The sequence below is a fragment of the Nicotiana tabacum genome, chromosome 9 (genome assembly GCF_000715075.1).
Source record: "Nicotiana tabacum cultivar K326 chromosome 9, ASM71507v2, whole genome shotgun sequence".
Classification (NCBI taxonomy): Eukaryota; Viridiplantae; Streptophyta; class Magnoliopsida; order Solanales; family Solanaceae; genus Nicotiana; species Nicotiana tabacum.
The window spans coordinates 124,563,431-124,591,041 of NC_134088.1; the positions used below are offsets into that span (position 1 = coordinate 124,563,431).

The 27,611-nt window shown below is 38.0% G+C and overlaps 1 protein-coding gene across 4 annotated transcripts in view; it reads left to right on the plus strand.

Annotated features, from left to right (window-relative positions):
• Positions 1-2,967: 2,967 nt before the first annotated feature.
• LOC107806373 (callose synthase 9) overlaps positions 2,968-27,611 on the plus strand; it is a 42,551-nt gene continuing 17,907 nt past the window's right edge. For 3 of the 4 annotated variants that reach the window (XR_012695089.1, XM_075222242.1, XM_075222243.1), the window contains exons 1-32: positions 2,968-3,141; positions 3,735-3,930; positions 4,546-4,643; positions 5,050-5,213; positions 7,904-8,027; positions 10,199-10,306; positions 10,380-10,505; positions 12,232-12,321; positions 13,231-13,328; positions 13,507-13,624; positions 13,967-14,092; positions 14,918-14,994; positions 15,068-15,143; positions 15,898-16,020; positions 16,610-16,712; positions 16,805-16,928; positions 17,069-17,258; positions 17,361-17,413; positions 18,395-18,455; positions 18,537-18,618; positions 18,804-18,853; positions 20,183-20,269; positions 20,417-20,502; positions 20,606-20,630; positions 24,958-25,052; positions 25,163-25,244; positions 25,369-25,541; positions 25,658-25,778; positions 26,425-26,522; positions 26,601-26,691; positions 26,801-26,961; positions 27,039-27,148. Coding sequence is in view for 3 of the 4 variants with exons in the window: in XM_075222242.1 (XP_075078343.1) it covers positions 3,738-3,930; positions 4,546-4,643; positions 5,050-5,213; positions 7,904-8,027; positions 10,199-10,306; positions 10,380-10,505; positions 12,232-12,321; positions 13,231-13,328; positions 13,507-13,624; positions 13,967-14,092; positions 14,918-14,994; positions 15,068-15,143; positions 15,898-16,020; positions 16,610-16,712; positions 16,805-16,928; positions 17,069-17,258; positions 17,361-17,413; positions 18,395-18,455; positions 18,537-18,618; positions 18,804-18,853; positions 20,183-20,269; positions 20,417-20,502; positions 20,606-20,630; positions 24,958-25,052; positions 25,163-25,244; positions 25,369-25,541; positions 25,658-25,778; positions 26,425-26,522; positions 26,601-26,691; positions 26,801-26,961; positions 27,039-27,148 (3,313 nt within the window). In the remaining variant the exon portion in view is untranslated. Of the gene's footprint in view, positions 3,142-3,734; positions 3,931-4,545; positions 4,644-5,049; positions 5,214-7,903; positions 8,028-10,198; positions 10,307-10,379; positions 10,506-10,573; positions 10,622-12,231; positions 12,322-13,230; positions 13,329-13,506; positions 13,625-13,966; positions 14,093-14,917; positions 14,995-15,067; positions 15,144-15,897; positions 16,021-16,609; positions 16,713-16,804; positions 16,929-17,068; positions 17,259-17,360; positions 17,414-18,394; positions 18,456-18,536; positions 18,619-18,803; positions 18,854-20,182; positions 20,270-20,416; positions 20,503-20,605; positions 20,631-24,957; positions 25,053-25,162; positions 25,245-25,368; positions 25,542-25,657; positions 25,779-26,424; positions 26,523-26,600; positions 26,692-26,800; positions 26,962-27,038; positions 27,149-27,611 lie in introns of those variants that run through there. The other variant, XM_075222244.1, reaches the window with a different exon arrangement.

Below are 27,611 nucleotides of genomic sequence, written 5' to 3' on the forward strand. Positions count from 1 at the left end.
ATATAAATTACTCAGCATAAAGCAAAGCCTTCATCAATGCAAATTTAGTTATATTAACACTTCTTCTTAAGCTCGCTTAAATTAATTATTTGCATAAGAAAATTCATATTGGAATTAATTTCCAAGAAATATTAAACTAACAATACTCACGAAATTTCATAAATATTTCAAGTAACAATCACATCAAATTATCATATAAAAACCAATTCAACAATAAGGATTTAGGCATGGCAAACGGATGATTTAAAAAATTTCTACAATTTCCCAATTTACTACACAATAATGCCTAAGACTTTAATTTAATGAATTTTGCACGTATAAGCCCGAGTACGTACTCATCACCTCGCGTACACGGCTTTTCACATTTCACCTATGACACATAAGACTCAATGACTAAGGGGTAATTCCCCCACTCGAGGTTAAGCAAAACACTTACCTTTTTGAAGTTAGGCCGATATTCTAAAATAGCCTTCTTGCTTGAATTGACCTCAGAATAGCTCAAATATATCCAAATTAATTGTATAACTTCATTAAAATTCATCAGAAACAATTCTCGATAATAATACGTCGACTTAAAATTTTATTGCAAAAAGTCAACAAAAGTCAACGCGGGGCTTGCCCGTCGGAACCCGACATAATTTTCATTAAATCCGAACACCCATTCCGATACGAGTTCAACCATACCAATCTTATCAAATTCCAATAAGAACTCGACCTCCAAATCTTGAATTTTTATTTTTTGGAAGATTTTGTAAAAATCTTGATTTATTCCATTTAAATCCGAATTAAATAATAAATATAATCATAGATTCATGAAATATAATTACTTTAGGATATAGAACACTTACCCAACCAAGCTTGTGAAGAATCCCTCCAGAATCGCCCAAATTCGAGCTCCAAAAATTCCAAAACTAAATGCCAAAAAATGGCCAAGTTTCATCTTTATGTTTCTGCCCAGTTTCACACCTGCAGAATAATTTTCGCACCTGCGTGCTCGCTTTTGTGAGCGAATGCACGCTTCTGCGAGGTCACTGCCCAGCCACAAAGTTCGCACATGCAAAGCCATTTCCGCTTCTGCGGTGATCGCAGGTGCGCAACCATTTCCGCTTTTGCGTTGCCTCGCCGCTTCTGCGTAGAAAATATCGCACCTGCGATTGCGTAGGTGCGGGAGGCTGTCCGCATCTGCGACCTTCCTCCAGCTCTGCCCAGCTCGCTTTTGCGACGAAATCCTCGCTTCTGCCAGAGCCGAGAATTCCGCAGGTGCGATTCCAACAGCTGCTGCCATTTTCCAGCAGCTTCTTCCAAGTCCGAATTGCTCCGTTAACCTTTCGAAATCCACCCGAGGCTCCCGTGACCTCAACCAATTGTACCAACATGTCCCAAAATACAATACGAACTTAGTCAAGGCATCAAACAACGCCGAAATTACGTATCGCGCATTGAATCGAATTATAAGTTTTTAAAATCTTCCAACTTCTATATTTTTGCGCCGAAGCGTATCAAATCAATCCGGAATGACTTTAAATTTTGCACGCAAGTCATAATTGATGAAATGGAGCTATTCCAATTTCCGGAATCGAAATCCGACTTCCTTATCAAAAATTCATCCTTCGGTAGAATTTTCCAAAATCTTTTATTTTCCAACTTTCGCCAAAATGAGTCGAATTGTCCTACGGACTTCCAAATCCAGATCCGTACATACGCCTAAGTCCGAAATCATACGAAGCTATTGCCATCATCGAAATTCCATTCCGGGGTCGTTTGCTCAAAAGTCAACTCTCCGGTCAACTCTTTATATTTAAGTTTCAAATTAAGGATTGTTCTTTTAATTTAATTCCGAATCTTTAGTAAATCAAACTCGACCACACCCGCGGGTCATAATACCTATTACAAAGCTGCTGGAGACCTTAAGTCACTAAACGAAACGTAAATTCTTAAAACGACAAGTCGCGTCGTTACAGTGGAATACTTAAAAGAAAACTTAAAACCTTGAAAGAAAATTTGTTAAGACCATATAATTTTTTCCCGATTATCTAAATTAATCGTGTCTATTTGTCCAACTGTTATCACATGACTAATACGATTTTCTCACATCTTCTTAAGTTTTGGCTTTAGGCCTTCAATTTAATTGAGCCGTTCATGATTACCACATGTATTTTTTACGGCAAAATTCAACATAGTATGCTGGAGTGAGTGGCACATCTACATGGACCATTATGGGTGCTAAAGCACCCAATGCCTTTAACCAAATTTAGTAAATTTACTATGGCATTTATCAAAAAATCTAAATAAGTATTAAGCGAGCGCTCACAACTAAGTTCCTTTTCCCTCTTCTTTTGGAGTTTTTTCGACGAGCACATAATTTCAAAATCTTGGATCCGCTACTGGTTGAAGTTTATACTTGTAAAAACTTAAATTCCATTACACTATATTGCGGTTTCATATACAGAGAGTTTTGAACTCTAGTAAACATACAAGAAATTTTTGTAGGGGAATTTTCACTCCAATATAATATGCTTGAGTTTTGCTTATAAAAGTTTCAAGTTCCTGAATCGATTGTTCAAGTTATTTCATATTTTAAGTGAGAGTATTTTTGTTCATATTTTATCATCGCATTAAAAAATAATTACTCTACCAAATTCAATCTAAAAGTTAGCTAAACTCTAATATAGTATCGAACTAATTTTTACGGATTTACCATATTTTGGAACAAAGGTGAAAGGTTTATGGCAAAAGAGAAATGGAAAAAGATAGAAAAGCAGATCCTTAATCACGAAGGTCCCGAAAAAAATCCCAAAATTACTAGTACTACGTTATTTCTTCTCCGCGTTATTATACTAATCAAAACTTTCCAATTCAAAATAAGCAAAGATAGGGAGACTCAGTAAAACCTACTGGCTATAGCCGGTAAACCGGTCAACCACCTTTCTTTTTCATCCCCAGGTCAATAACCTTTCCACTCTCCTCCTATATTCCCTGTGATTTCCTCTCTCAAAATTTTCATTTCAAAAAAAAAAAAAAACCCACAGATTTTCTCTCTCGTTACACAAAAGCCCTTTCAATATTCCTCAATTATCTTCTTCAGCTCAAATCTTTTTAGGGTTTTATCTCCGGTGATTTCCCGGCGAGATCTCCTACCAGGTCAGCCTCCATGGATAATTCTGATTTCACATTCGTCAATTTTCCTTAAAACATGAGTTTTTACGTGTTTTTATTTATTTTTTAATTAGTGCACAGTATTTGCAATTTTTTCGAAAAATGTTATATTGCTGTTAGAAAAACTTATACTTCGCCCAGTTAATTTTTTGAATTTAATTGCATTTTAATGAACTATTTAGCTATTTGTGTTCTAGTTCGTTTAGTAAACGAATTACTTCTTCCAGTTTTGGCAATGCCTAAACGTTTTTATATTTGAAATTCTCCAGCTTTTGTTCTTCTGCTTCTGTACAGTCTCTGTGACTGTAATTTTTAGTATATCTCAATTTATTTTCGGTTACCTTTGCTAGTGTTAAATTGATGATTTTTTTTTTTTTTGTGTGTGTGTGTGTGTGTGTTAGATTGCTAATGGATTCAAATTTGAAATTTTAGATGTTGGAGTTTTACTTAATTCCCTTTGCCTTTTGCATTCTGGATTATATGCTAGATATGCTGGAATTTCTTCTTTGTATTTTCTTCTCCGTGATTTCCACTGGTACCAATGGTCTTATTCTTGTATACCTTTTGAGCTTTTGTAGGAGATGTCTCGAGTGGAAGATTTGTGGGAACGGTTGGTGCGAGCAGCACTACGTGGACATAGGGCTGCCGCTGGGAGACCGGCGGGAGGCATTTCTGCGAATGTCCCATCTTCCCTCGCGAATAACAGGGACATAGATGACATTCTAAGAGCTGCGGATGAGATTCAAGACGAGGACCCAAATGTGTCAAGAGTATGTAAGTGATCTCCCCGTGAGCCTTATTGACTTTTAGTGCTTGACATACAAATTATGTAATGAGCTCATTTCTTTAGTTGCTCTGTTGAAGTAAAATAGAAAATATCCACAACTTGGTGATAGATGACTGGTTAATATATAACACCTAAGTTTAGGGGGAAAATATGATCAAGATTCTCTCATTTGCAATGGCATCGAATTATGACAGCTTAAACCTTCTTTCTTTTGTAGTATTTGTAATTTATATAGCTATAGTTTCGGGAGTATCTTTTTAGATTGTCCTAGTTTTACTTCTTTAGATACTTTCTAATTATGTGTTTTCTCGAAAAGCTATATGCAAACTCAGTCTATGTGAGCTTCGCAAAGCATAGGCGGGTCCCAAGCACGGATAAAGGAGGGTTGTAGTTGGTTCGTAACCAACGTAAGAATATGACGAATTCTTTGATTATTAAATATTGAAACATGAATAGGGTGGAACGGATACAAAGAGTTAATATAGTTGACCTCATCTAAATTTGGATTGGGATATAGTTGGTTGATTGATATAGAAAGCTGATATGCAGTCTGTCAATGCTTGGACTAATCAACATGCCTCTCTGTTGGCAATTTTCTGCAGTATGTGAGCATGCCTATTCCTTGGCTCAAAGTTTGGATCCTAATAGTGAGGGGAGGGGTGTCTTGCAGTTCAAGACTGGTTTGATGTCTGTAATCAAGGTATGTCTGTGATTTCTTTCCTTTGTGTACTCATGATATGTATCACTTTGTTAGAGGAAAAGGAAAAATGGATTTTCACGAAGTATTCAAATATTTCTTCTGTTGAATACATAAAATATTTGGTCCTTTTGAGTGCCAGTATCTCTATTTGAAGAGATTCACTGATTTTGGTTACTATCGGGTAACTTTGGAGTTCTGGACAATTCTCTATTGCTTCCATTTTTTTATATTGTACCATGTCTGGTGTCAGGACTTCTAATCTTAGAGATGTGCAGGAACTCCACATAACTGATGCATTATAAATTAGTTCTGACAGTTGAATTTTGCATGTTTTAGGGTGTGTTTACAGTTATTTAGATATTGGTTAAGTTCTGACTTCCTTCCCATCTCCTGCCTAATCGTATAGCAAAAGCTAGCGAAGCGGGAGGGTGGCACCATTGATAGAAGCCAGGATATTACTCTCTTACAAGAATTCTACAAACGGTACAGAGAAAGGCATAATGTGGATAAGTTACGAGAGGAGGAACTGAAATTGAGGGAATCTGGTGTCTTCAGTGGTAATCTGGGAGAGTAAGTGAAGTTACTCGCAGCTTTCTCTTATATAGTTACCCTCTAGAAGACCTCCATGCTTGTATTTTACCCCACTTGCATAGCTGTCAGAATTACATTTTTAAATTTATTGTTTGCTATGATATCTTTCTGCTTAGAATTGCATTTCTTCTTGCCTTGCAAATGAAATTTCTGTTTCCCATAAATACTCTCGATGCTTCTGAATTGAAAAGCAATGGAACATTTTTGAGCTTGCAAGACGTGATAGGTCCCTGTAGTCTGTTCATACTCAACGGAGAATAAAGAAGGCGTAATAGAATATCTCTCTTTTTTTTTTTTAAAAAAAAATTTATGAAGTATCTTTTTAGCTATAAAAAAAGAAGTACAAGGATTTCTCTTTCTCCTGTCTGATCAAGCTGAAAGGATCCCTGTTTCTCCTTCCCCACTATGTTATAATTTCCCTCTTAGGTGGCCCATCATCTAATGCTTATAATGTGCCAATTTTTGTTATGTCAGAGTGAAACTTACTTTTTCTGTTTTTTTGGGCTGAGGGTGGGTGTCTTTTGTTTACCCCTTTTCTAATGCTTAAAAGTTACTAGAACTTTTTGTTATGTCAAAGTCAGAATTTATTTTTCTAGGGTTCTGTATTTTAATCCACCATTAATGCATTTGCAAGTGTGAAGTAGTGTTAACAGCATATAGCATGACCAAATCAATTGTCGGAGCCTTTTTGTGTATATCATTATTGTGTATCTCCCACTTGGTTACTTTGTCAATGACCTGGATTATTAAAAGATAGTACTTGATCTTTACTCCGCCACTATAAAGGGATGGGATCCTCATGCAAGTCTAGAACTACAGGAGATAGTCATAATGCATACATGCTGGAACTGTATACAAGCCTGATTAGTCCAGGTACCATGCCAAAAAGCCTGAATGGTCTACTAGGTAGTATGTTTTTTGAGATACAGATTTTTCTGATCTCCGTTTTATTTTTGAGTCACAATAGGGAGCTACTTGTCTCTGTGATATTTTTGATTGCCGATCTCTTAGTTACTGTTTTTTCTGTGGACTTGCTTGAAAAGTTCTCCGAGAATACGCATCATTCTTATTAGTTCTCTAATCGTAAGCTATTATTCTTCATATTCTCTGAAAAGAAATCTCATAGTGCACACATCCAATCTTTTATCATGTTCCATTTGGGAGAATACTGAGCGTGGATTGTGTTAAGAAAATGAACCTTGAGTTTAACTCAATCTCAAAAGCTAGCTCATGAGGTAAGTACTTCCCCAAATCATAAAAGGAGACAACGATCCATTCCCTCAACTAATGTGAGACACTTAACATACCTTTGCACGTCCATGGCTAAGAATTTAGAGCGTGGATGACATAACATACCTGGCATTGGGTTAACCAAGATTATGGATGGGTTTGGCTACCATGTTAAAAAATATGGATGTTGGAACTACCTCGCCCCGATAAGACCCTATACAAGTGCTAAAGTATAGATGTTCGTGGGCTTTGGCCATTTTGGTGCAACATTCAGGATGTAAATGATGAAGATAGTATGCTAGAGTTTATCAACTCTCTATAGGAATAGAGCATGTTTTTGTATAGATCGGATCCCTTCTTTTTGTTTTTGTATAAAGGGATCCCTGATTTTGCAACTCACAAGCATTGTCTTTGTGCTTGAGTGTTGACATTTATATAATCATTTCTTACCACCAACAACAACAACAACAACATACCCAGTATTATCCCACATTGTGGGATCTGGGGAGGGTAGTGTGTACGCAAACGTTACCCCTACCTTGTGAGGATAGAGATGCTATTTCCCATAGACCCTCGGCTCAGGAAAGCATAAGCACCACATTAATGAAAATATAGACAAGAATGGACAGTACCAAAAAACCATATAAAAGCAGAATAAAAACAACAAAATAGTAAGGTGATCAACAATGAAAGAAAACAACGGTTAGTCATAAAAACCTACTACCAACAGAAAGCGAGAGTGCGTGCCAGTACTAGTGTATGAACACTCTAGACTACCTACTCTACTACCCTAATACTCGACCTCCATACCTTTCTATCAAGGGTCATGTACTCGGTCAGCTGAAGCTGCGTTATGTCTTGCCTAATCACCTCTCCCCACCTCTTATTTGGCCTATCTCTACCTCTCCGTAGGCCCTCCAATGTCAACCTCTCACACCTTCTCACCGGGGCGTCTGTGCTCCTCTTCCTTACATGATCAAACCACCTAAGCCGTGCTTCCCGCATCTTGTCCTCAATAGGGGCCACATCCACCTTGTCGCGAATAACCTCATTTCTGATCCTATTTAACCTGGTGTGCCCGCACATCCCCCAACATACTCATCTCTGCTACCTTCATCTTCTGGACATGAGCGATCTTGAAATCATTTTTTACCAGTTTAAAAAAAAAATGACAAGAAAAAGGACGGATTCAAACTTAGCTTAGGTATGGGGTTGGGGGACTGGAGCCAAGAGTGCAATTTACCTGTGTTTGGATCCAGTTGATAAGTTTTCTTTAGTAGATCTTAAATATATTTTGTCCTTTTTTTACTGCTGGTATACGGGATATTTTCCCATTATTAATAAAATTACTTACCTTATCAAAAATATTAATTTGTCCTTTTGTTGAGATGTTATTTTTGTTGGTTGACATGTTATGTTTCTACTGCCTCTTGAAATAGATTGGAGCGTAAGACTGTCAAAAGGAAAAAGGTTTTAGCGACTCTTAAGGTTTTGGGAAATGTCCTCGAACAGTTGACTAAGGAGGTTTCCCCCGAAGAAGCAGATCGCTTAATACCCAAGGAGGTTTGGTCTCTTTGTACTTGTACTTCTTATTTAAGTGTGCACATGCTTGCCTTTGATGTTCACCTTCTTTTATATCCCTAAATAGCTGGTCAAGTCCTCTTTGTTGGCTTGTTGATTTCTCATTATGATCCTTTTCATTGAAAAGGTCTTCCAACCTTAGAGTTTTGTGTGGGGAACGTTCCTTGAAATAGAAGTCACATTTTGCAGCATGCAATTGCTTAGAATAGCCTTATCAATAAAATACTCTATCGATGGAGGTATTTCTGTTATGTTACCAAGAAACATTTGGATGACGTGACATTGCTGGTGCATCTGTAACTTATGTGTTCTGTTACAAACGGATTAAGGACACTTGGTGATAATCCCACGATTCTCTTTGATAACTACAGTCCACCTTTCTTAATATGTTTTGGTGACAATATTACCCTAGAATTTGTGGCCAAACCTGAAAGATAAGCTGAGTCTTATTGTGAAAGATGGAAGGAAAACATTGTTTTGGGAGGACAATTGGTTGGGAATTGGAAGTCTAAAACAACTATATCCTGACATCTATACTTTGAATCAACAACATGGGGTTACTATGAAGGAACTATGGTCTACACAGGGTTGGAATCTGACCTTCAGAAGCTTCCTACATGATTGGGAGGTGCCTAGAATGATTGAATTTTATAGAACACTAGAACAATGTAGTGGACTATAGGAGGGTGAAGATACTCAGATGGCAAAAACATAGTAATGGGATGTATTCAGTCAGCTCAACATACAAAGATTTGAACCGGGAGGGATCTCAACTCAGTTTATGGCCTTGGAAACACATATGGAAAGTAAAAGTGCCTTATAAAGTGGTATGTTTTACCTGGTTGGCAATTAGGGAGGCTGTCCTCACTCAGGATAATCTAAGGAAGAGGGGTATACCAATTGTTTCAAGATGTTATCTGTGTGGGAATGATGCTGAGACAATCAGCCATCTGTTTCTTCATTGTAGAGTGACTAGCCAGTTATGGGATTTGTTCATTAATCTCAGAGGTGCCAGGGAGAACCTCTGATCTTTTATTATGCTGGAACACAGAGATAGACTTTACCACAGACAAAAATAGATGGAAAATTGTCCCAGCAACTATTTGGTAGACAATTTGGAAAGAGAGGAACCTGAGATGCTTTGAAGATACAACCAACTCTCTACAAAAGATGAACTATATTCTTCTTTTTTGTTTTTGGTGTAAATCAGAATATGTAGAGGATCTTGATTCAATCCTAGATGTTTTGAGTTCCTTGTAAGGAGAACAAGGACTATATTTTTGCTTTTCCATATTGTAATTGCCTATTTTGGCTTCCAACACAAAGTTTGTGCTGATGATTTTTTGAATATACTGGACACTCTACCTTCTCAAAAAAAAAAAAAAAAGAACCAAGAAAGAAAAAGAAAAAGCAGAGGCATCTACTTTAGTATAATCCACAGTTCTCACCTAAACTCAACTACTAATTGCCCCTTTTAAGTAATCAGTAGTACTCACTCCATGCTTTGAGTGGGAAGCACATAACTTTTTTAGTGAAGATTATATATGTTTTTTTGACAAGGCAAATTAATTTATAAACTTGGATTTTCTCATACCATAAGCAGGTTTTCAAGCCTTTTCAGCTACTTGTATATAATCTATTTGTTCCAATGCTTATGAGCTGGACAGGTTCTGCATTCAATTTTTTCCCTTTTTTTTTGGATCTTTTTTTTTTGTTGTTATTCCGTAATTTCAATTTTTTCTGGTTCCTGCTGCATGATAGCGTTCATTTCACTCGTGCAAGGCATTTAATTTTTCTTCCCTATTCATAGTAGCAAGTTGCTAACAGTCCTCATTCTACAAGAGGGTGTAAAATAAAAAATCTCGAGGCTGCTAATTTGGAATTATTGGTCAGTATTATCATTTTTTAAAATTCCCGCCGTGCATGAAAATTATCGTGGTAAAAATTAAAGAGCACATGCTCAAACTTTTTATGAAATTTCTCAGGGCCGTTTCACGAAATGTTTCTACGTGCTAGTGCAGTTCCACATGCATGTGCATTCAAATAGTTTTCTCTTGATCCGGATGCATGTGTAGTCATTCATTCTTTTTATTCTTTTTGTTCCACATGCATCTGAAAGGCTCATTTTGGTGCTGTGTCTTTGTTCTTTGCAGCTTAAACGCATGATGGAAACAGATGCTGCTATGACTGAGGACATTGCTTACAATATTATTCCCCTTGACACCACTTCGACTACAAATGCTATTGTATCTTTCCCTGAGGTTGATCATCCTTCCCCTGTCACTCCTAAAAACTCTTGCATATTTGTTCTGATGGGATTCAGCAAAATGTCAGGTACGTGCAGCAGTATCAGCTCTGAAGTACTTCAGAAGCCTACCAAAATTGCCTGGAAATTTTTCTTTACCACCAACAAGGAGCGTTGATTTGTTTGATTTTCTGCATTACACTTTTGGATTTCAGGTTGGCTTACTGACTGCTTTTTAAACTTCACTTTATTGTCTCGAAGTCTCTTTCTATATGCTCCATAATCCACACTCCTTTCTGATCAACAAGTGAAATTCATACTGCTGGCTCTGGTAATTATTTTTCTTAAGCATATACAATAACAACAACAATGCACTTCAATCATGTCGCTGCAATTAACCTCAGATTAGACCAATATTCTGCAAAATAGAAATAAAAAATAAAAGTTCTAGAGGTTCTATATATTTTCTATTGTTATATACATCTCTGTCAGGAGTAAAAGTCTCCTAGAAAACATAGGAGCCAAAGCAAACATACGAACATGGCTAAAACATAACCCCAACTAATTGGTATTGCCAGCTATGAAGGCATTGCTCTAGTGGTAAGAGCATAGCTTGTGAGATTCGGGTTAGGAGCACGTTACGAGTTCGAACTCTACCTGGTATTTAAGTGTAGAAGGATAGAGAAGCAGACTCATTATCCGCCGAGTTTCGAATCATGATGTCAGTTGCTCCTTTTTTTGTCATATCTTTCTTCATCCGCAAAAAGTTCTTCATAATTTGAAAAATTACTCTTCGTAGAAAATGAACAATTAGATCTGTCAATATCTAGATTGAAGTTGCTTCCATGGGGATGGGAATGGTCAAAGTCAAATTCAAAGGGTAATTCATTAATTCTAGTCTGAGATAAGAAACATATGTAGTGACAATTTTTTATTGAATAGTGATTCTTGTAACTTACAAAATTCATAGGCCTATAGGGGTAGCAATACTGGAAAATTATCCATTTAGTAGAGAGAGTTAATAAAAGATTAGCAAGATGATACAAGAGATGGTAGGATGGCAGGCAAGAGATCACAGGATGGTACAAGAGATGTTTCTCCAAAGGAGGAAGGTGATATTGATTTAAAGGAATATATCTAGCTTCTCATCATATTGAATCACCCATTATGGCATTATCATAGCTTATACAACCTTCATTTCTTAAGGAAATTTTCTTAAAACGCATTGACCCTTTTTGTGCTTTTCGCTTTTTGGAAACATTGCCTTTGTACAGATAGGAGCACCTACATCGCTATAGATCTTTTGGTGCTTCAGGATAGTGTTTTTACAAGATTTTCTAGATTTGTATAGGTCTTATCCACAAGAATCAAAATTTCTTCCTGTAAAAAACTAATCTGAATTTACCTTGTCAAAAAAGAAAAAACTAATACTGAATCTGATAATTTATGGGATTATACTACCGATGAATTAGATATAGGTGTACGGAGTATTTTTTAATGGGAGATTGTCATTTGGATTGAAATGGCTGAACTAACTATATCATTTTAGCGCTTTTTGAAGAAAAAAAAAAGAAACTATAATTTTTGCAAGTTTTTTGCAAGTTTTTGTCTTCTTAATCCTTGCCTCACGTTTCAGTAGTGGTCTTAATTTCTCTCCACTATTTTGTTTGAGAAATAACCATCATATTGGAGAAAAATACTTATTGTTTACGCAACTATAATATCTTTCAGCTCATGATATACGTGCTTGATTTTGTGGTGCATACTTGCTTGCTTCTTATTTCTCTTTGCTTTCTTTCAATTTCACAATGCAGACATGTTAATCTTTGTTTTTCTTTTGTCCCATCTTTTTCTTATATCCTGTAATTTCCTTCCGTTGCTTGTTTCATTTTTATCAGTTCTATTATGGCTTTGGTGATCACATTTCTGTTAATTTGGCAGCAAGACAATGTTTCCAATCAGCGCGAACATATTGTTCTCCTCCTCGCAAATGAGCAGACCCGGCTTAGTATTCCTGAAGAACCTGAACCGGTAGGTTTTATATCATGTTATACCTTTAATAGAAGTTATATTTGGATATGGATGCATCTCATGATTTTGCTTTCTCATGTTGTTAAACCTTATATCAGTAAGAAGTTTAATTCTCTCCCTCTATGGCTGTTTTGAAGAAAGTCATTTGTCTAAATGGAAAGATGTAATGCACTTGTGAAAATCGGAGCTGATATCATATCCTATGTTGGTTATGCTTCTTTTATGTTATTTGAGAAATCTTTGTTGTTGTAGTTGGTCACTGAGTTTTAGCTGTGAGAAATCGTAGTTTTGGTTGTAATTAAAATGGTAAATTTACATAAAGGTGCTGTGTAGGCTGTGATTTGGTGGTGTTTGGCTGTAGTGTAGCTCGAGAACATTTTGTCGTCTACTTTCTGCAAATCATACCTTATTCTTAAAGACAACTTAAAAGTAACAAGGTTCTCATCTGTGTCTCTTGAAAGTTGTTCCCTTGAATGATCCTGATGAGATTTGTCAATTTTGTTGGATTAGTTTGTTTTCATTCAGTTTAGGACTGCTTTTCTGCTCATGTGCTTTTATCTTATTTACAGAACTAGAAAAATAGATACTGTGATACGTGGTAGTTTCACTATCTAATGGTGGCACTCTAATAAACCTCGATATCTGGGATAAATTTCAATATCCAAGATAATATTGGCAATTGATGATCTTATATTATCCTGAACTTTTAAATGCCATGTGTAGAACTCTTGCCAATTGTTTCTTTGTCTTTTAGCAAAGGTTGGGAAGAACTGGAGAAATAAGAATTCTTCTTCTTTATGAGATAATATTTCAGCTGTTTTATTTATTTAGTCGATGTGAGAGGTGACACATTATCGATACTTCATTAATTTATTTCTAAGTCCAGATCTGTGTATCTCTAACTTCCAGATATTGGATGAGGCTGCTGTACAGAAGGTCTTCTTGAAGTCCCTTGATAACTATATCAAGTGGTGCAACTATTTGGACATCCCACCTGTGTGGAGCAAGTAAGGTTTCATGTTCAGCGTGTTTTGAGCGTGCACTGTAAAATTATTTCGTCTTAATAGAACTGTAGTTTTTCTACTTGGAAAAATATTTTCATCTTAGTATAGTCAAAAACTACCATTGACACTGTAACTGGTATTTGTGCTCTGAGTTTCTGATACTTTGCTTCTGCTTTTGCAGTTTGGATGTAGTTAGCAAGGAGAAGAAGTTGTTATTCATTTCTTTGTATTTCTTAATCTGGGGTGAAGCTGCTAACATTCGATTCGTTCCAGAATGCTTGTGCTACATATTTCATCATGTATGTCAATTTGGTGTACTTTTTGTCTCTTGACCATTTTAGAAATCCTCTCAATTTGATGATCTCCATTCTCCTTTATCTTCTTTTTCTGATAATTAAAGTACTCTCTGGTTGACCTGTCAGTATATTCGAAGTTTGCTCTTTAAGTGTAATTTTCCCTTTGTCTCCAGGGTGTTCTCTTTGGTGGGAGGGTATGTGGGATTGTGGGATAAGAGGGTGCACTATAAATTTCTTAAAATGAAAGGGCAAAAGCCAGAAGAGAGAAGCCATAATTATGATTACTTCATCCCAAGTGTTTTGATCTTACTTTTGCTTTGCTTGGAACAATCAATTTCATGACAGATGGGAAGGGAACTGGAGGAGATACTACGACAGCAGGTTGCACAGCCTGCTAAGAGCTGCATGTCTGATAATGGCGTGTCATTTCTTGATCAAGTAATATGTCCTGTTTACGATGTCATTGCGGCGGTATGTTTTTTGTTTTTTCCCCTGTTGTAGCCTACTTTCTGTTTCTAAAGATCATTGACAGAGACACTCATACATGTAACATATGACTGTATATGTATGTGCATACATCCGCATACTCTTACTTGTCGAGCCTGTTTTTGATTTTGATTATTATTATAGTATGTGGTGACATTATCATCAGTGTACATATAAAGGCATCACAGACTCTTTTGGACATTTATTGCTGTTGTGAAATCTCTGTTGACATGCTAATGGTTGACTTATGGTACTGTGTGTTTTGACAGATCCCACTTATCACTTATCTTCATCATCTTTTCCTGATATTCTTGACTGGCTATGCAGTTTTGTCATCCCTACTTATTTTTAACCATCTTTGCGTAGCGGTTAAAACTGCCACCTCCCTTACTATAACAAGCTCTGGCAGACCTTTCCACCTCCACTGGTTTCTTTTTTTCTTCTTCTTAGAAGATGCTGTTGGAACGCATCTATAAATCTTTGGATTTGATCTTTCACCAAGTTCAGTTGCTTCTTACTCTTTCCATCTGTATGTTGAAGAATATAATCAATAAGCATCTTCCAGAATAACAGATCTATAGTGCAGACATGTCATATTTACGAGCTTCAAAATACTGTGGAATTCTTAAGAGACTTAAAAATTTCTCCCTCCTGGACATTAACAACTAGAACCAACTAATATTAACTTTCAAGAATTCACACTCTTAGTCTTTCGAAATTGTGGGCATTGGAGGGTGGAGAAGGGCAGAAATAATGATAAAACAAAATTTTCGTGTATTTTGGGATGCTTATTGATTTGTTAGCTTACAGGAGGCTGGAAACAATGGGAACGGACGAGCACCTCATTCCGCTTGGAGAAACTATGATGATTTTAATGAGTATTTCTGGTAAGCTTTACTCCGAAGGTTGTAGGACTCCCACTTCTGCAATCTTCTCACTGACCCTTCCACTGCTCTGCAGGTCCCGTCATTGCTTTAAGCTTGGCTGGCCATGGCGGAAGAATTCTTCCTTCTTCCTGCATCCAACACCCTCAAAGGTTTGAGATTTTCTCTTGGTATCGTTATGCATGTTACATTGTGATATCCCATTTTATAAAATCTCGCTAGAGGTATATTTGTATCATTTTGCAGGTTATAACATGAAAATGAAGAGCTTCATGTTCACAATTTAGAAGTGTTGTATCCCTTCTGCTACTAAGTAATATAGTTCATATTTCTTGGAAGGAAGAAAGTGGCATTGCTCCATGGAATAATAATTGTATTAAGGATGGTAGTTTCAATTGAAAGCCCTACAATGTGGTGAATTAAATTACCCATTATCAGAGTTCATGCAACCTTCACTTAAAGAATTCTTGAAACACATTGACCCGTTTTTATAAATCAGGATATAATCCTATTTTGAAAAGAGAAATTGCATACATTTGATTCTGTTTCGGTAGCTCTCTTGACTCTTTCTGTAAGGCAGCATTTCTGCTTCCATGTGTAGTATCTTTGACTGCAATCTTCAATTGAGTGAAAATTTGCATCATTTTTCATTATCTTTTTACAGTTACCGGTGCTCAGCATTACTGGATCTTAGATCTAGGTGGCTGTGGATAATTTAGTATCAATCTGGTTACCATGAATTTCTTATAATACACTTACCGGCGGACATAAAGCATGTGTTACTGATTTTCATGTGTATTTCCAATCTCTAGTTTGGAACATTGTTCTCTTGTTTCTTGCTAAGTTCTGCTTTATATTTTTTTAGGTTTCAATTTTTTTGTAACTTTCGTTTCCTATCTGCTACAGAATATTCTTAAATCTGGAGGTGGCAAGCGCAGGGGAAAAACTTCTTTTGTTGAGCACCGGACATTTCTCCATCTTTATCACAGTTTTCATCGTCTTTGGATGTTTCTTTTCATGTTTTTCCAGGTCTGCTAATCGTCACTGATAGCTATGATATTTCCTCTTTTCTTTAATCTGCTGTTTCTTGTTATTTTTCAGGTTACTTTGTCTCATCCCTTTTTGAGGTTTTGTTTGAGGATTAAGAGTGCACTCTATCAACGCACTTACTCTTTTCAAAAGGAAAAAAATGCATTCTGTCAATTCCTTCGTCTGTTTTATATTTTTTTTTGTCATGTTGTGAGCGCTAGAAAGGGAGCCTTGGCGTAACTGATACAGTTGCTGCCATGTGACTAGGAGGTCACGGGTTCGAGCCGTGGAAACAACCTCTTGCAGAAATGTAGGGTAAGGCTGCGTACAATAGACCCTTATGGTCGGGCTTTTCCCTGGACCCCGTGCATAGCCGGAGCTTAGTGCACCGGTCTGCCCTTTTTGTTGTGAGCAGCTATGTACTACTTTGCTGTGTCTATGGGAGCAAGGAATTTAATTTGCTGTACTTGAGCTTGGTTGCTTGATATGGAATTTTTGTTTCTTGGCATTTCTTTGCTTTCAATAAATTATCTTCAGTGCCTATTTTCACCCTACTCATTTATTTGTCGCTCCTTTCCCATATCCTCAGGGAATGACTATCTTTGCCTTTAATAATGAGCGATTCAACTTTAAAACACTAAGGGAAGTTTTGAGTCTAGGACCTACGTATGTCATGATGAAGCTTATCGAGAGTATGTTTCTCTGGCATCTCTTTTCTCCAAAAGCGGTCCTTATTTACCAATATTGAACTCTAACTGTAGCTGAAGTATTTATCTATCTGCAGGTGTTTTGGATGTTATCATGATGTATGGTGCATACTCTACATCAAGACGCGTAGCTGTCAGTCGGATTTTCCTTCGTTTTATTTGGTTCAGCATAGCTTCTGTATTCATATGTTTCCTTTACGTGTATGTAGCTTATTGTTCTTTATGGCTTCACAGAGCTTCTTACTTTAATTCTTCCTTATCCTTTCTTTCTATTCTTCTTCTTGTGACAACCCACCCGTTTTGTATTGCGCAATAACGTTTGGTCATGAATTTTATGACAGGAAAGCTCTTGAAGACAATAGCAACCAAAATTCCAACTCAACTGTCTTCAGAATTTATGTTGTTGTCCTTGCAATCTATGCTGGAGTTCAGTTTTTTGTCAGCTTTCTGCTGCGGTTTCCAGCTTGTCATCGTTTAACAAATCGATGTGATAGTTGGCCCGTGGTTCGTTTCATCAAGTGGATGCACCAGGTTTTATATTTTTATCAGATTTTTTTGAAGGATGATCATTCCTTACTGCCCTTTGTTTGAGATGCTCTAATAATAATTTTGCTATCCTTTTTTTGTCCTAAGGAACACTATTACGTTGGCCGGGGCATGTATGAGGGAACTTTCGACTTCATCAAGTAATCCTTTTATCTTTACTGCCTTATGTATAACTATCTAGTGCCAAAAGTAGAGAGCGAGAGGGAGAGCTTTGCCAAATGGTACTTCAATTTTTTTTGCCGAATTTAATTTTACCTTAATCAAGACAAACTCTATCTTTGTGAGTTGGGGTGGCCATCTGAATGGTACCAGCACTTCTGGAAGTCTACTTTCCTGTAGAGTTGTGAATTACTCCCTCCGGTCCACAATAAGTGACCAATTTACCTTTGCACACCCATTAAGGAAATACGAACTTCTAGAGAATAAAAGATGTATTTACTAAATTAACCTTAATTAATTGTTACCTTGACACATTGGAATATGTAAATAAGGGCAAATTTTGGAAAAATAAAATTAATTCCTTCTTGATTATGTAAATGGACACTTATTTTGGACCAAAATAAAAGGTAAAATGGTCACTTATTATGGACCGGAGGGAGTATATTATTAACTCAATGATCCGTTTTGGCTAAATTGGCCCTTGAAGTTCATGAATTTGACTATGATCCTTTGTTTCTTGGTTACATGAGCTAAATTTGTATGTATTTGACATTACCTTAGTTCTTTTTGTTCTTGTGAATTGGCATGAGAATTAATGCATGACCTTCCTGTCTCTTCACTGTTCCACTCCTATCTCCTAGGAGTGAGTTTTATTTTTGTAATCGGGTTTCAAAGAAAATTTGCTCGTATAATTACATGCCTTTCCAATTTATGCTTTTGTTATGAACATGTGGCCCTCTCTTTTATGCAGTAGACTCCTTTGTGATGTGAATCTTGTTTTTTTTTTCTACTTTTTTTGTGAATGTTGGTTATTAGTTAGGTGTTCTGGTTTAGTGAATTGCTGTGGAACTCGTTTTTCCTGGGTTCTCCTCATTGTTTGGTGGATGATAACTATTTTAGCTGATTTATCTAGTTTATCTGCCTGTGCTGAAATCTCATCTGACAAATTTCATTGAATGTAGGTATATGGTTTTTTGGCTTGTCGTCTTGGGAGGAAAATTTGCTTTTGCCTATTTTCTTCTGGTATGTGTTGGTTTTTCTTTTGACATCGATCTATAGCTTTTAGTGGTGAGGTATTGATTTTGCTTTGATTTCATGTTGCAGATTAGGCCGTTGGTTGAGCCGACGAGATCTATAGTGGATATGGATATTCAGCAGTACTCTTGGCATGATTTTGTTTCTAAAAGTAGGCAACCCTGTTGTTGTTACATGCCTTTATGGTTGAATTGAAATTCTTTCTGGTATTTTTTGTCGATCTCAGTATTTATATATATACTAATAACCTCTGCAGTCTCTGTGGTATGGTCAAGGTTTATTGAGAGTTTAATCAGGGTCTCAACTTCCATTAAGTATTACTTACTGTTTTGGCAGATAACCATAATGCACTGACGGTTGCAAGCTTATGGGCACCGGTTTTTATCGTAAGTTTTAATCTCTTCTGATGTGTAAATGCAGATCAGATATTTTTCATTGTTGGTTTATTAATTCTGATCACTGATTATTTTTCTTAAGTGGTAGATTAGGGATGTCTGCACCAAGCTGTGGAATCCTTATGATCTAAAATGCAGTTACATTAATCACCTATGCTTTGCTTCTTTGGATATTGCTTACTGTGTTGTTTTCATTGAACTTGATTGAAAGACGTTGGCCATATGCTTGTTTGTCTCAGATGATACATTTGAGCCTGTAGGTTTTTAGTTGGACATGTTTTTAACTTTCATTTAAGATGCATCTAGCATACACGTCGGCATTTGTTGGGAGCCTGATTGACTTATTTGTTTATAGGGAAGTAATATCTTCATCTTAAGAGGATGTTAGTGGAAAATCCTATGAGGGCCAATAGCGATGATCTGAGTTGGCTCGTACATTACCTTAAGATTTTTAGATAATGAGATATTCCTCAAGTATGCTGTTATACTTGTCAGAAGGAAAAGTAGTGCTAGTTTACACTGTAGTTTCAGAATTTATTTGGATTCCTCATTGGTAGTATCTTTATTTTGCTATGAGAACTGGTAAGCATGCTAATAATGAGAAATATTTGTCCACCTTGGTGACTGCCATGCCCTTGTTTGGGCATGAGGTGCTACTTTTTAGGCTCGAGTGTCAATCCTCAGGTGCTTTTTCAATAATGGTATGTTATAGGTACTTTTCCAATTGTGTTGTGTTTAGTGGACTTTTTGTGAGGCTAGAATTGCATCCTGCAAATGCTGGGTGAAGTTGAGTGTGGTGTTGGGCTTGAGCGCCAATTTGACGCACTATACTTTCATTGGTTATTGATTAGAATTTGTTTCCTCGGATGAATTCTCTGCTTTTGGATATTTCATTCTAATGGCAGGGCTTCCTAACATCAACTTATCCATGATCCTGTGGGGTGATACTTCTAAATGCTTGTGAGCGGAGGCCACATGCAACTAAATAAGTGACCTGTACTTCCAAAATGTAATTTTCCTCCTCCAGTCGAACTATGTCAAACAAAGTGGGTGCCTGGGCTGGTGCACTCTATGATGTACCCTTTAAGTCACTTTTCGCTTAGTAATTCACTAAGGTGTCTTGCTTTAACAATGTTTGAGCTGGATTATTGAGGCTTTGTGATATAAACAGCTTGTATGTTGGTCATATGACTTCTTTGCACTTACGATTTGGTCACTCCTCTAATTGCCAATTAGCAATCTACCAGATAATGTATTGGTACAAAAGGTGCTTGTGAAGTGTTTTTTGTCAACATCTTATTGTTGTTATTACTAATGCAGGTTTACCTGTTCGATACTCATCTATTTTACACTGTTTTATCGGCTATATGGGGCTTTCTTCTGGGAGCACGAGATCGTCTTGGGGAGGCAAGCTGGTTTTTTATTTTACTTATATATTGTGTCTATAGTTCTCCTTGATAATGAATGTTACCATTCAAATCCTTGGTTTATTGTCTGACAATTTGTGATGTATTCCAGATTGTCAGCCCCTTTCTAACAATTGTTTGATATCAGATACAATCGTTGGATGCTATGCATAAACGTTTCGAGGAATTTCCCGAGGCTTTTATGGACAGTCTTCATGTTCCTCTTCGAAATAGGTGTCTCCATTTATTTTACCCAATTAAACATTTATGAATGACAAAGTCAATTTGATTCGTATATCTTTTTCTCACTGTGTCCAAATGCCCACCTGTTTTGTAGGGCGTCGCTTCTGTCTTCGGGCCTGGTGAGTTTATTCATTTTCTGTTTCTAATTAATCTGTCTACTGATGTCTGATGTTGACACTTGGCTTAATTACTGTCTTATAAGTGAATGACAGCACGAGTGCTGCATTTGAAATAGTTGCAATTAGTATCCTGTTCACTTCGCTAACCATTTTAGTGTACTTTTACTGTATATTTTTATAAGGTATACGCCACTCAATTTCTCCAAGAGGTTTTGGTGAATCATGAATGGTTATTGGGATGTCCATAAACTACCGATTTTCCTGCCATGTGGAGATCTCACCAAATATTTTTTTTGATAAGGTAAATTGTATTAATCAAAAGGGAGAAAAAACTCCCGCATACAAGAAGTATACAAAAAGTAGAGAATTTACATCAGAACATGATTCTCTACAAATGACGCCCAATCTTCTACACAAGTAGGGGCTATATGTGTGCACCAAAAAGCGATCAAAGATAAAAGACTATTCTTAAGATGTGAAAACGGAGACTCAATCCCCTCAAAAACTCTCTTATTTCTCTCTCCCCAGACTAACCACATGAGAGCTAACGGGGCGAACTTTCACGCCTTTTTCTTGCTTCTTCTACGGAAACCGGCCCAGCTATATAGCATTTCCTTTACAGTGTTTGGCATCACCCATTGAACACCAAAAAGATTCAGGATTGCCCTCCATAAACCCCAGGACACAGGGCAATGCAGCATAAGATGATCAACTTCTTCCCCTGAGCTTTTACACATGTAGCACCAACTAACATGTGTAATTCCTCTCTTTCGCAGATTTTCAGATGTCAAGATCACTACCCTCGCTGCTAGCCATGCAAAGAAGCACACTTTCGTGGGCGCCTTAGGAATCCAGATCGATGAGTATGGGAAAATAGTCTCCTATCTCACCAACATACTCTGGTAGAAGGACTTTACGGTGAACAAGCCATCGGCACGCAACTCCCATCTCCAAGAATTATAAGATGGATGGGGCATGTCTTGCCCGTATAGCAGTGCCAACAAATTTTGGAGCTCCGCAATCTCCCAATCTTGTATGTTCCTTCTAAAAGAAAGGTCCCATACTATCCCCTTCATGCTTCTTGCGAATTTGTTGGACCATCAATTCCTTCTGGTTTGAAACTCTGAAGACGTGGGGGAAACAGACCCTCAGAGTAGCCTCTCCACACCACCTGTGATTCCAAAAGCTGATTCTCCTTCCATCTCCCACCTTGTAAGTGATGTTGCCATAGAAAGCTTCCCAGTTCTTCATGATGTTCCTCCACATGCCACACCCGAACGGTGCTGTGATTGCCTTGGTCCTCCAACCCCCTCCCGTGGAATCGTACTTTTCTGCTATGATCTCCCTCCATAGAGCATGCTCTTCTACCCCGAATCTCCACAGCCACTTCCCCAGCAAAGCTCTGTTGAATACCCTGAGATCTTTTACTCCCAAGTCCACCCCACTTCTTTGGGGAAGTGACTGTCTGCCAATTCACTAGATGAAACTTTCTAGTTCCATCTGCCGTATCCTAAAGAAAATTCCTTTGAAGCCGCTCCAGTTTTTTTGTGATGCTCACAGGTGCTTGCAACAGGGATAAGTAATAGGTAGGGATACTCGACAAAGTGCTTTTAATAAGCATTTCCTTACCGCCTTTTGACAAATACCGTTTCTGCCAGCCTGCTAATCGTTTTTCAACCCTTTCAATGACTGGATTCCAAACAGTAGTATTCTTTTGCAAAGCGCCCAATGGTAGACCCAGGTAAGTAGTGGGAAGATAGCCCATCGCATCCGAGAACATGAGACAAAGCATCAATGTTAGCAACCTCACCCACCGGGAAAATCTCACACTTGCCGAGGTTGATTTTGAGTCTTGATACTATCTGAAACCACTGCAGTACCTGCTTCAGGCAGGTCAATTGATCCATATCGGCATCACAGAAAACCAGGGTGTCATCCGCAAAAAGCAAATGAGAGACCCTTCGGGCACTGAGCACCCCGATCGGAGCTGAGAATCCTCTCAAGAAGCCTCCACTCGCTGCACGATCCATCATTTTACTCAGAGCATCCATCACTAAAATGAATAACATGGGGGATAGGGGGTCACCTTGCATGAGCCCCCTGAAGCTGTCAAAGAAACCACACAGGCTACCATTAACCAGGACAGAGAATCTGACTGATGTAATGTAGAACTTGATCCATCCCCTCTATCTTTTCCCAAACCCCATCCGCTTCATAATGAAGTCCAGGAACTCCCAATTGACATAATCGAAAGCCTTCTCAAGGTCCAACTTGCACAGTAAGTCGGGTTCTCTGTTTTTCCTTCTGGAGTCTACAAGTTCATTTGCCACCAGAGCAACATCCAGGATCTGCGTACCTTCCACAAACGCATTCTGGGAGGACGAAACAGACACGTCAAGAACCTTCTTGAGTCTGTTGGAAAGCACTTTAGAAATAATCTTGTAAATGCTCCCCACTAGACTGATAGGCCTATAGTCTCTGATACAAGATGCGCCTTCTTTCTTAGGCACAATGGTAATAAAAAAAGCATTGATGCTTCTCTCGAAAGCACCATTCACGTGGAAGTATTCGATGGCTTCCATCAACTCTCCCTTAATGGTGTCCCAACAGAGCTGGAAGAAGGCCAAGGAGAAACCATCAGGCCCGGGGGCCTTATCACCAGCACAACTCGACACAACATCGTGCACCTCCTCCTCCTCGAAAGCTCTTTCTAGCCACTCATTGTCTCCCTCCCCTACGTGGTTGAACTCTATTCCCCCCAAAGTAGGCCTCCGACTAACTTCCTCTTTGTATAAGTTCTCATAAAACCCCACTATCGCCGTTTTTACCTACTCCTCTCCCTCGATCCTCACCCCATCTACAACTAAGGACTCTATGAAGTTTCTCCTTCGATTTGCAACCGCAACCCTGTGGAAGAACTTGGTATTCGAATCCCCCTCCTTTAACCAGAGCGCCCTTGATTTTTGTCCCCAACTAGTCTCCTGAGCTATTGCTAACTCGACTATTTCACTCTTAATCTCCCCAGTCTCACTTTCTCAAATTCTTCTAGCTCCCTCGCCCCTTCCCCTCTCTCTAATTCCCCCAATTCATGCATAAGCTCCCTCATTTTGACCTCCACCCTCCCGAATACCTCCTTATTCCACCTAATAATATCTCCCTTGAGCAATTTGAGTTTCTTTGACAGACGGAATGAGGGTGACCCTGATACCCCGTAGCTGGTCCACCATTCTTTCACTTTGTCACAAAATCCTGGCACTTTCAACCACATATTCTCGAACCGGAAGGGAGCACGGACCCCCCTCCCTCTGCATCCATCTAGCAAGATAGGCAAGTGATCCGAAGTCAGCCTAGGTAAAGGGATCTGCAACACATTCGGCACCAGCTCATCCCAGGAGGACGATATCAGAAATCTATCGAGTCTAGACCTTGAGTTTGAATCCTCCGCCCTGGCCCAAGTAAACCTTTCCCCTGACAGAGGAAGATCAATGAGAAAGTGATCATTGATGAAGTCAGAAAACTCCTCCATGGCCCCCGAAATCAAATTGCACCCTAATCTCTCCTCCGGGAATCTAATAGTGTTAAAGTCTCCCCCTAGAACCCATGGAATGTCCCATTCCCCCATAATATTGGCCAGTTCCTCCCAGAAAGACACCTTGGACCCTTCCCCTACCGGTCCGTACAACCCCCCAAATCCCCACTCCACCCCACTCACCAAATATTGGACATTTTAATTTGATTTTTACCCCGGCTGTTGCGTCTTCTAATCAATTTCTTACTGCAACTTAACATTTGTCTTTATATCACATTCTGAAGCTCCTTGTTTGCTTTAGGGGTGCATCACGTTACTTCTAAAACACAGTTTTCTGATATATTTGTTATTGTCACCAATAAGGTGTTAGCTCAAAATACATTAAAAAAGTTTCTATTTCTGGATTCTTCTGTCTTATATTTTATGGTTTAACTAAAGATGAAGCACTGATATTATGGTTTCGCATTTTATCTAACTTATGTGGAGCTTGCCTCCAGGGCTGTGGTTAAATGGTAAGGACGTAGCATGTGAAGTGTGGTTAGGCGTACATTACGAGTTTGAACTTTGTCATGACAAAGCTTGGTATGTAAGTGGGAGCATGGTAGAGGGGTGGCACTCCCATACTCCCCGAGTTTTGAGCCTGTGAGCATAATAGGAGTTGGGCCAACTAACTCATAGGGGATTTCTCGGTTATAACAGAAAATGTTTCCTGGTTTTTTGACTGTAACATATTTGTAGTGCTTATTTATTCAAAATCTTACTTTTTGTTTTTTAATATTATATTGTTGTAAAAAGCAGGTTTTGGAGAGAAACAAAGCTGATGCTGCTCGATTTGCACCTTTCTGGAATGAGATCATCAAGAATCTGAGGGAAGAAGATTATATTACTAATTTGTGAGTGTTTGTTTTTTGTTATTTCACTAACCACAGTTTCTATTTGCTACTAGCTAAATTGATATGCTTCGACCTCTCATATTTTTGATGGATTGATTTTCAACCTACAGGGAGATGGAACTGTTTTTGATGCCTAAGAATTCTGGGAGTCTGCCCTTGGTTCAGTGGCCGCTTTTCCTATTAGCTAGCAAGGTAGAGCAGTTACAGTGCTGACAGTTCTTTTTGTTTTCTCTTTTTATACAAAATGTAATTTGTGCCCTCTATGTATTGTCATGTTGAAAAGCCACATATCTTTACATTTATGCTGACTGTGCAGATATTTCTCGCAAAAGATATTGCTGTGGAGAGTAAAGACTCACAAGATGAGTTATGGGATAGGATTTCAAGGGATGATTACATGCAATACGCGGTTGAAGAGTGCTATTACGCCATCAAGTTTGTTCTTACATCCATATTAGATGATGAAGGAAATGATGAAGGAAAGACGTGGTAAGATGTCATAGCCTTCTGTGTCTGTCTGTTTTGAATGAACTCACATCAAGTTTCTGTTATTAGAACTATGCATAGTCAGTTATGTTCTTTGCTTTCTTTCTGTACTATGTTAGGGTTGAAAGAGTATATGAGGACATTCGGGGGAGCGTAGCTAAAAGGAGTATTAATGTGGATGTTGAACTGAATAAGCTGCCACTGGTGATTCAGAAAGTTACTGCACTGATGGGAATACTGGTACATGTTCTTTCAGGCTTGATAACGATTATACTGAAGACACATAGGTTCTCTGCGTCGTTTGGAGCATTTCCTATTTCCTGGTGTCTTTACCATCATTAACACTGACGATAAGATAGTATTGTACTTACCCTAGGAATAAGTTTGAAAATCAGCAATTCGCTTTGGTGCTACCTAAGAAGCGGCGAAACTATCATAACCTTTCTCCACAGATTTAGCAAATCTACGAATCTTCCCTTGCACATGCTCTGTGGCCCTTCGTATCTCTGCTGCTCTCATCAAGTTCTACCTTTCCACACCTTCCCCCCCTTCCCCCACACAACGTCCTCTTTCTTTACTGTAGTAAGATAAGTTTTTTGAGTTTCAACACTCCCATTTTCACATGTTCACAGTATGTCTCGTCATACTTGGTGTCCAGCACAGGCATGGAAACCTTTCAGATATAGGTGATGCATATTTTTTTCCCTTCCGATTCCATGACGGGAGGCTGCATTGGTCAACTCACATTATGTTTCCTCGTTGTCTTTCTTATTTCAATTGAGATTGTTGAGAGGATTTCTCTTTCGTTGTCAGTTTTCAAATGTCTGAATGGGTATTTATCTTTTTCTGCCTTTCTGCTTATGATCTGTTGAATACTTTCACGTAGAAAAAGGAGCATACACCGGAGCTTGAAAGTGGGGCTGTTAAGGCTATTCAAGATCTGTATGATGTTCTGCGACTTGATGTTCTTCGCTTTAATATGAGGTACTTCGGATGACTTATCATTTTTGGGATTATTATACTCTTTGAATGCGGAGCATAATTACTATCATATCGTTTTAGAGAACACATTGAGACATGGAACATTTTATCAAAGGCAAGGAATGAAGGCCGGTTGTTCTCAAAATTAAAGTGGCCGAGAGATCCTGAGTTGGTATGCTTGTATCTGGTTTCCTTTCACATTTTGTTCTTAATTGTTTTCGGCACCTGTTTGCTCCTCGTTTCTTTGAATTTGGTACATAAAATGCATGAAATATTTGCAGAAGGAACTGATTAAAAGACTCCATTCGCTTCTAACTATTAAAGAATCTGCTGCCACCGTACCTAAGAATCTTGAGGCTAGACGCCGGTTAGAGTTTTTCACCAATTCTCTTTTCATGGATATGCCTGTAACAAAACCTGTCCGTGAGATGTTATCCTTCAGGTATGTTCTATCACATTGTTACTGTTCATTTTACCATCTTCATTGACCTATTCTGTAATAATTTTCTTCTCTTGCAGTGTGTTCACACCGTATTATTCGGAAACTGTTCTTTACAGCATGTCAGAGCTCCTAAAGAAAAATGAAGATGGAATTTCTATTCTATTTTACCTTCAGAAAATATATCCAGGTAATCTTTGTTTCTTTGTGCAAAGCGGTAAATAGAAATAGCTGGTATTTTGCATCTATGTTGCGCGGACTCTTCAAAATGCTGCTCAGAGCAAAAAATGTACTCAGTTAAATGAACATATGAGCAAACTGTTATTTTATCTGTCCCATTTTATGTCACACACTTTCCTTTTTAGTCTATCTAAAAAAGATGACACCTTTCTATATTTAAAAACAAATTCACTTTAACTTCTAGTTTTACCCTTAAAAAGACATAATTTTATAGCTACAGAAATGTCTATGACATGTCTTAGACCGCAAGTTTCAAAAGTCTTTCTTATTCTTAAACTCTGTACCTAGATCACGTGATGGTTAGAAAACCAATGCAGAGGTCCGACACCATCATTCGGTGTCCAGTCAGTATATTTCAAAGGTGTTAGCAGGGCACGCATACTAGGACTAGGCGGTCGAAAATTGCCTTGGGA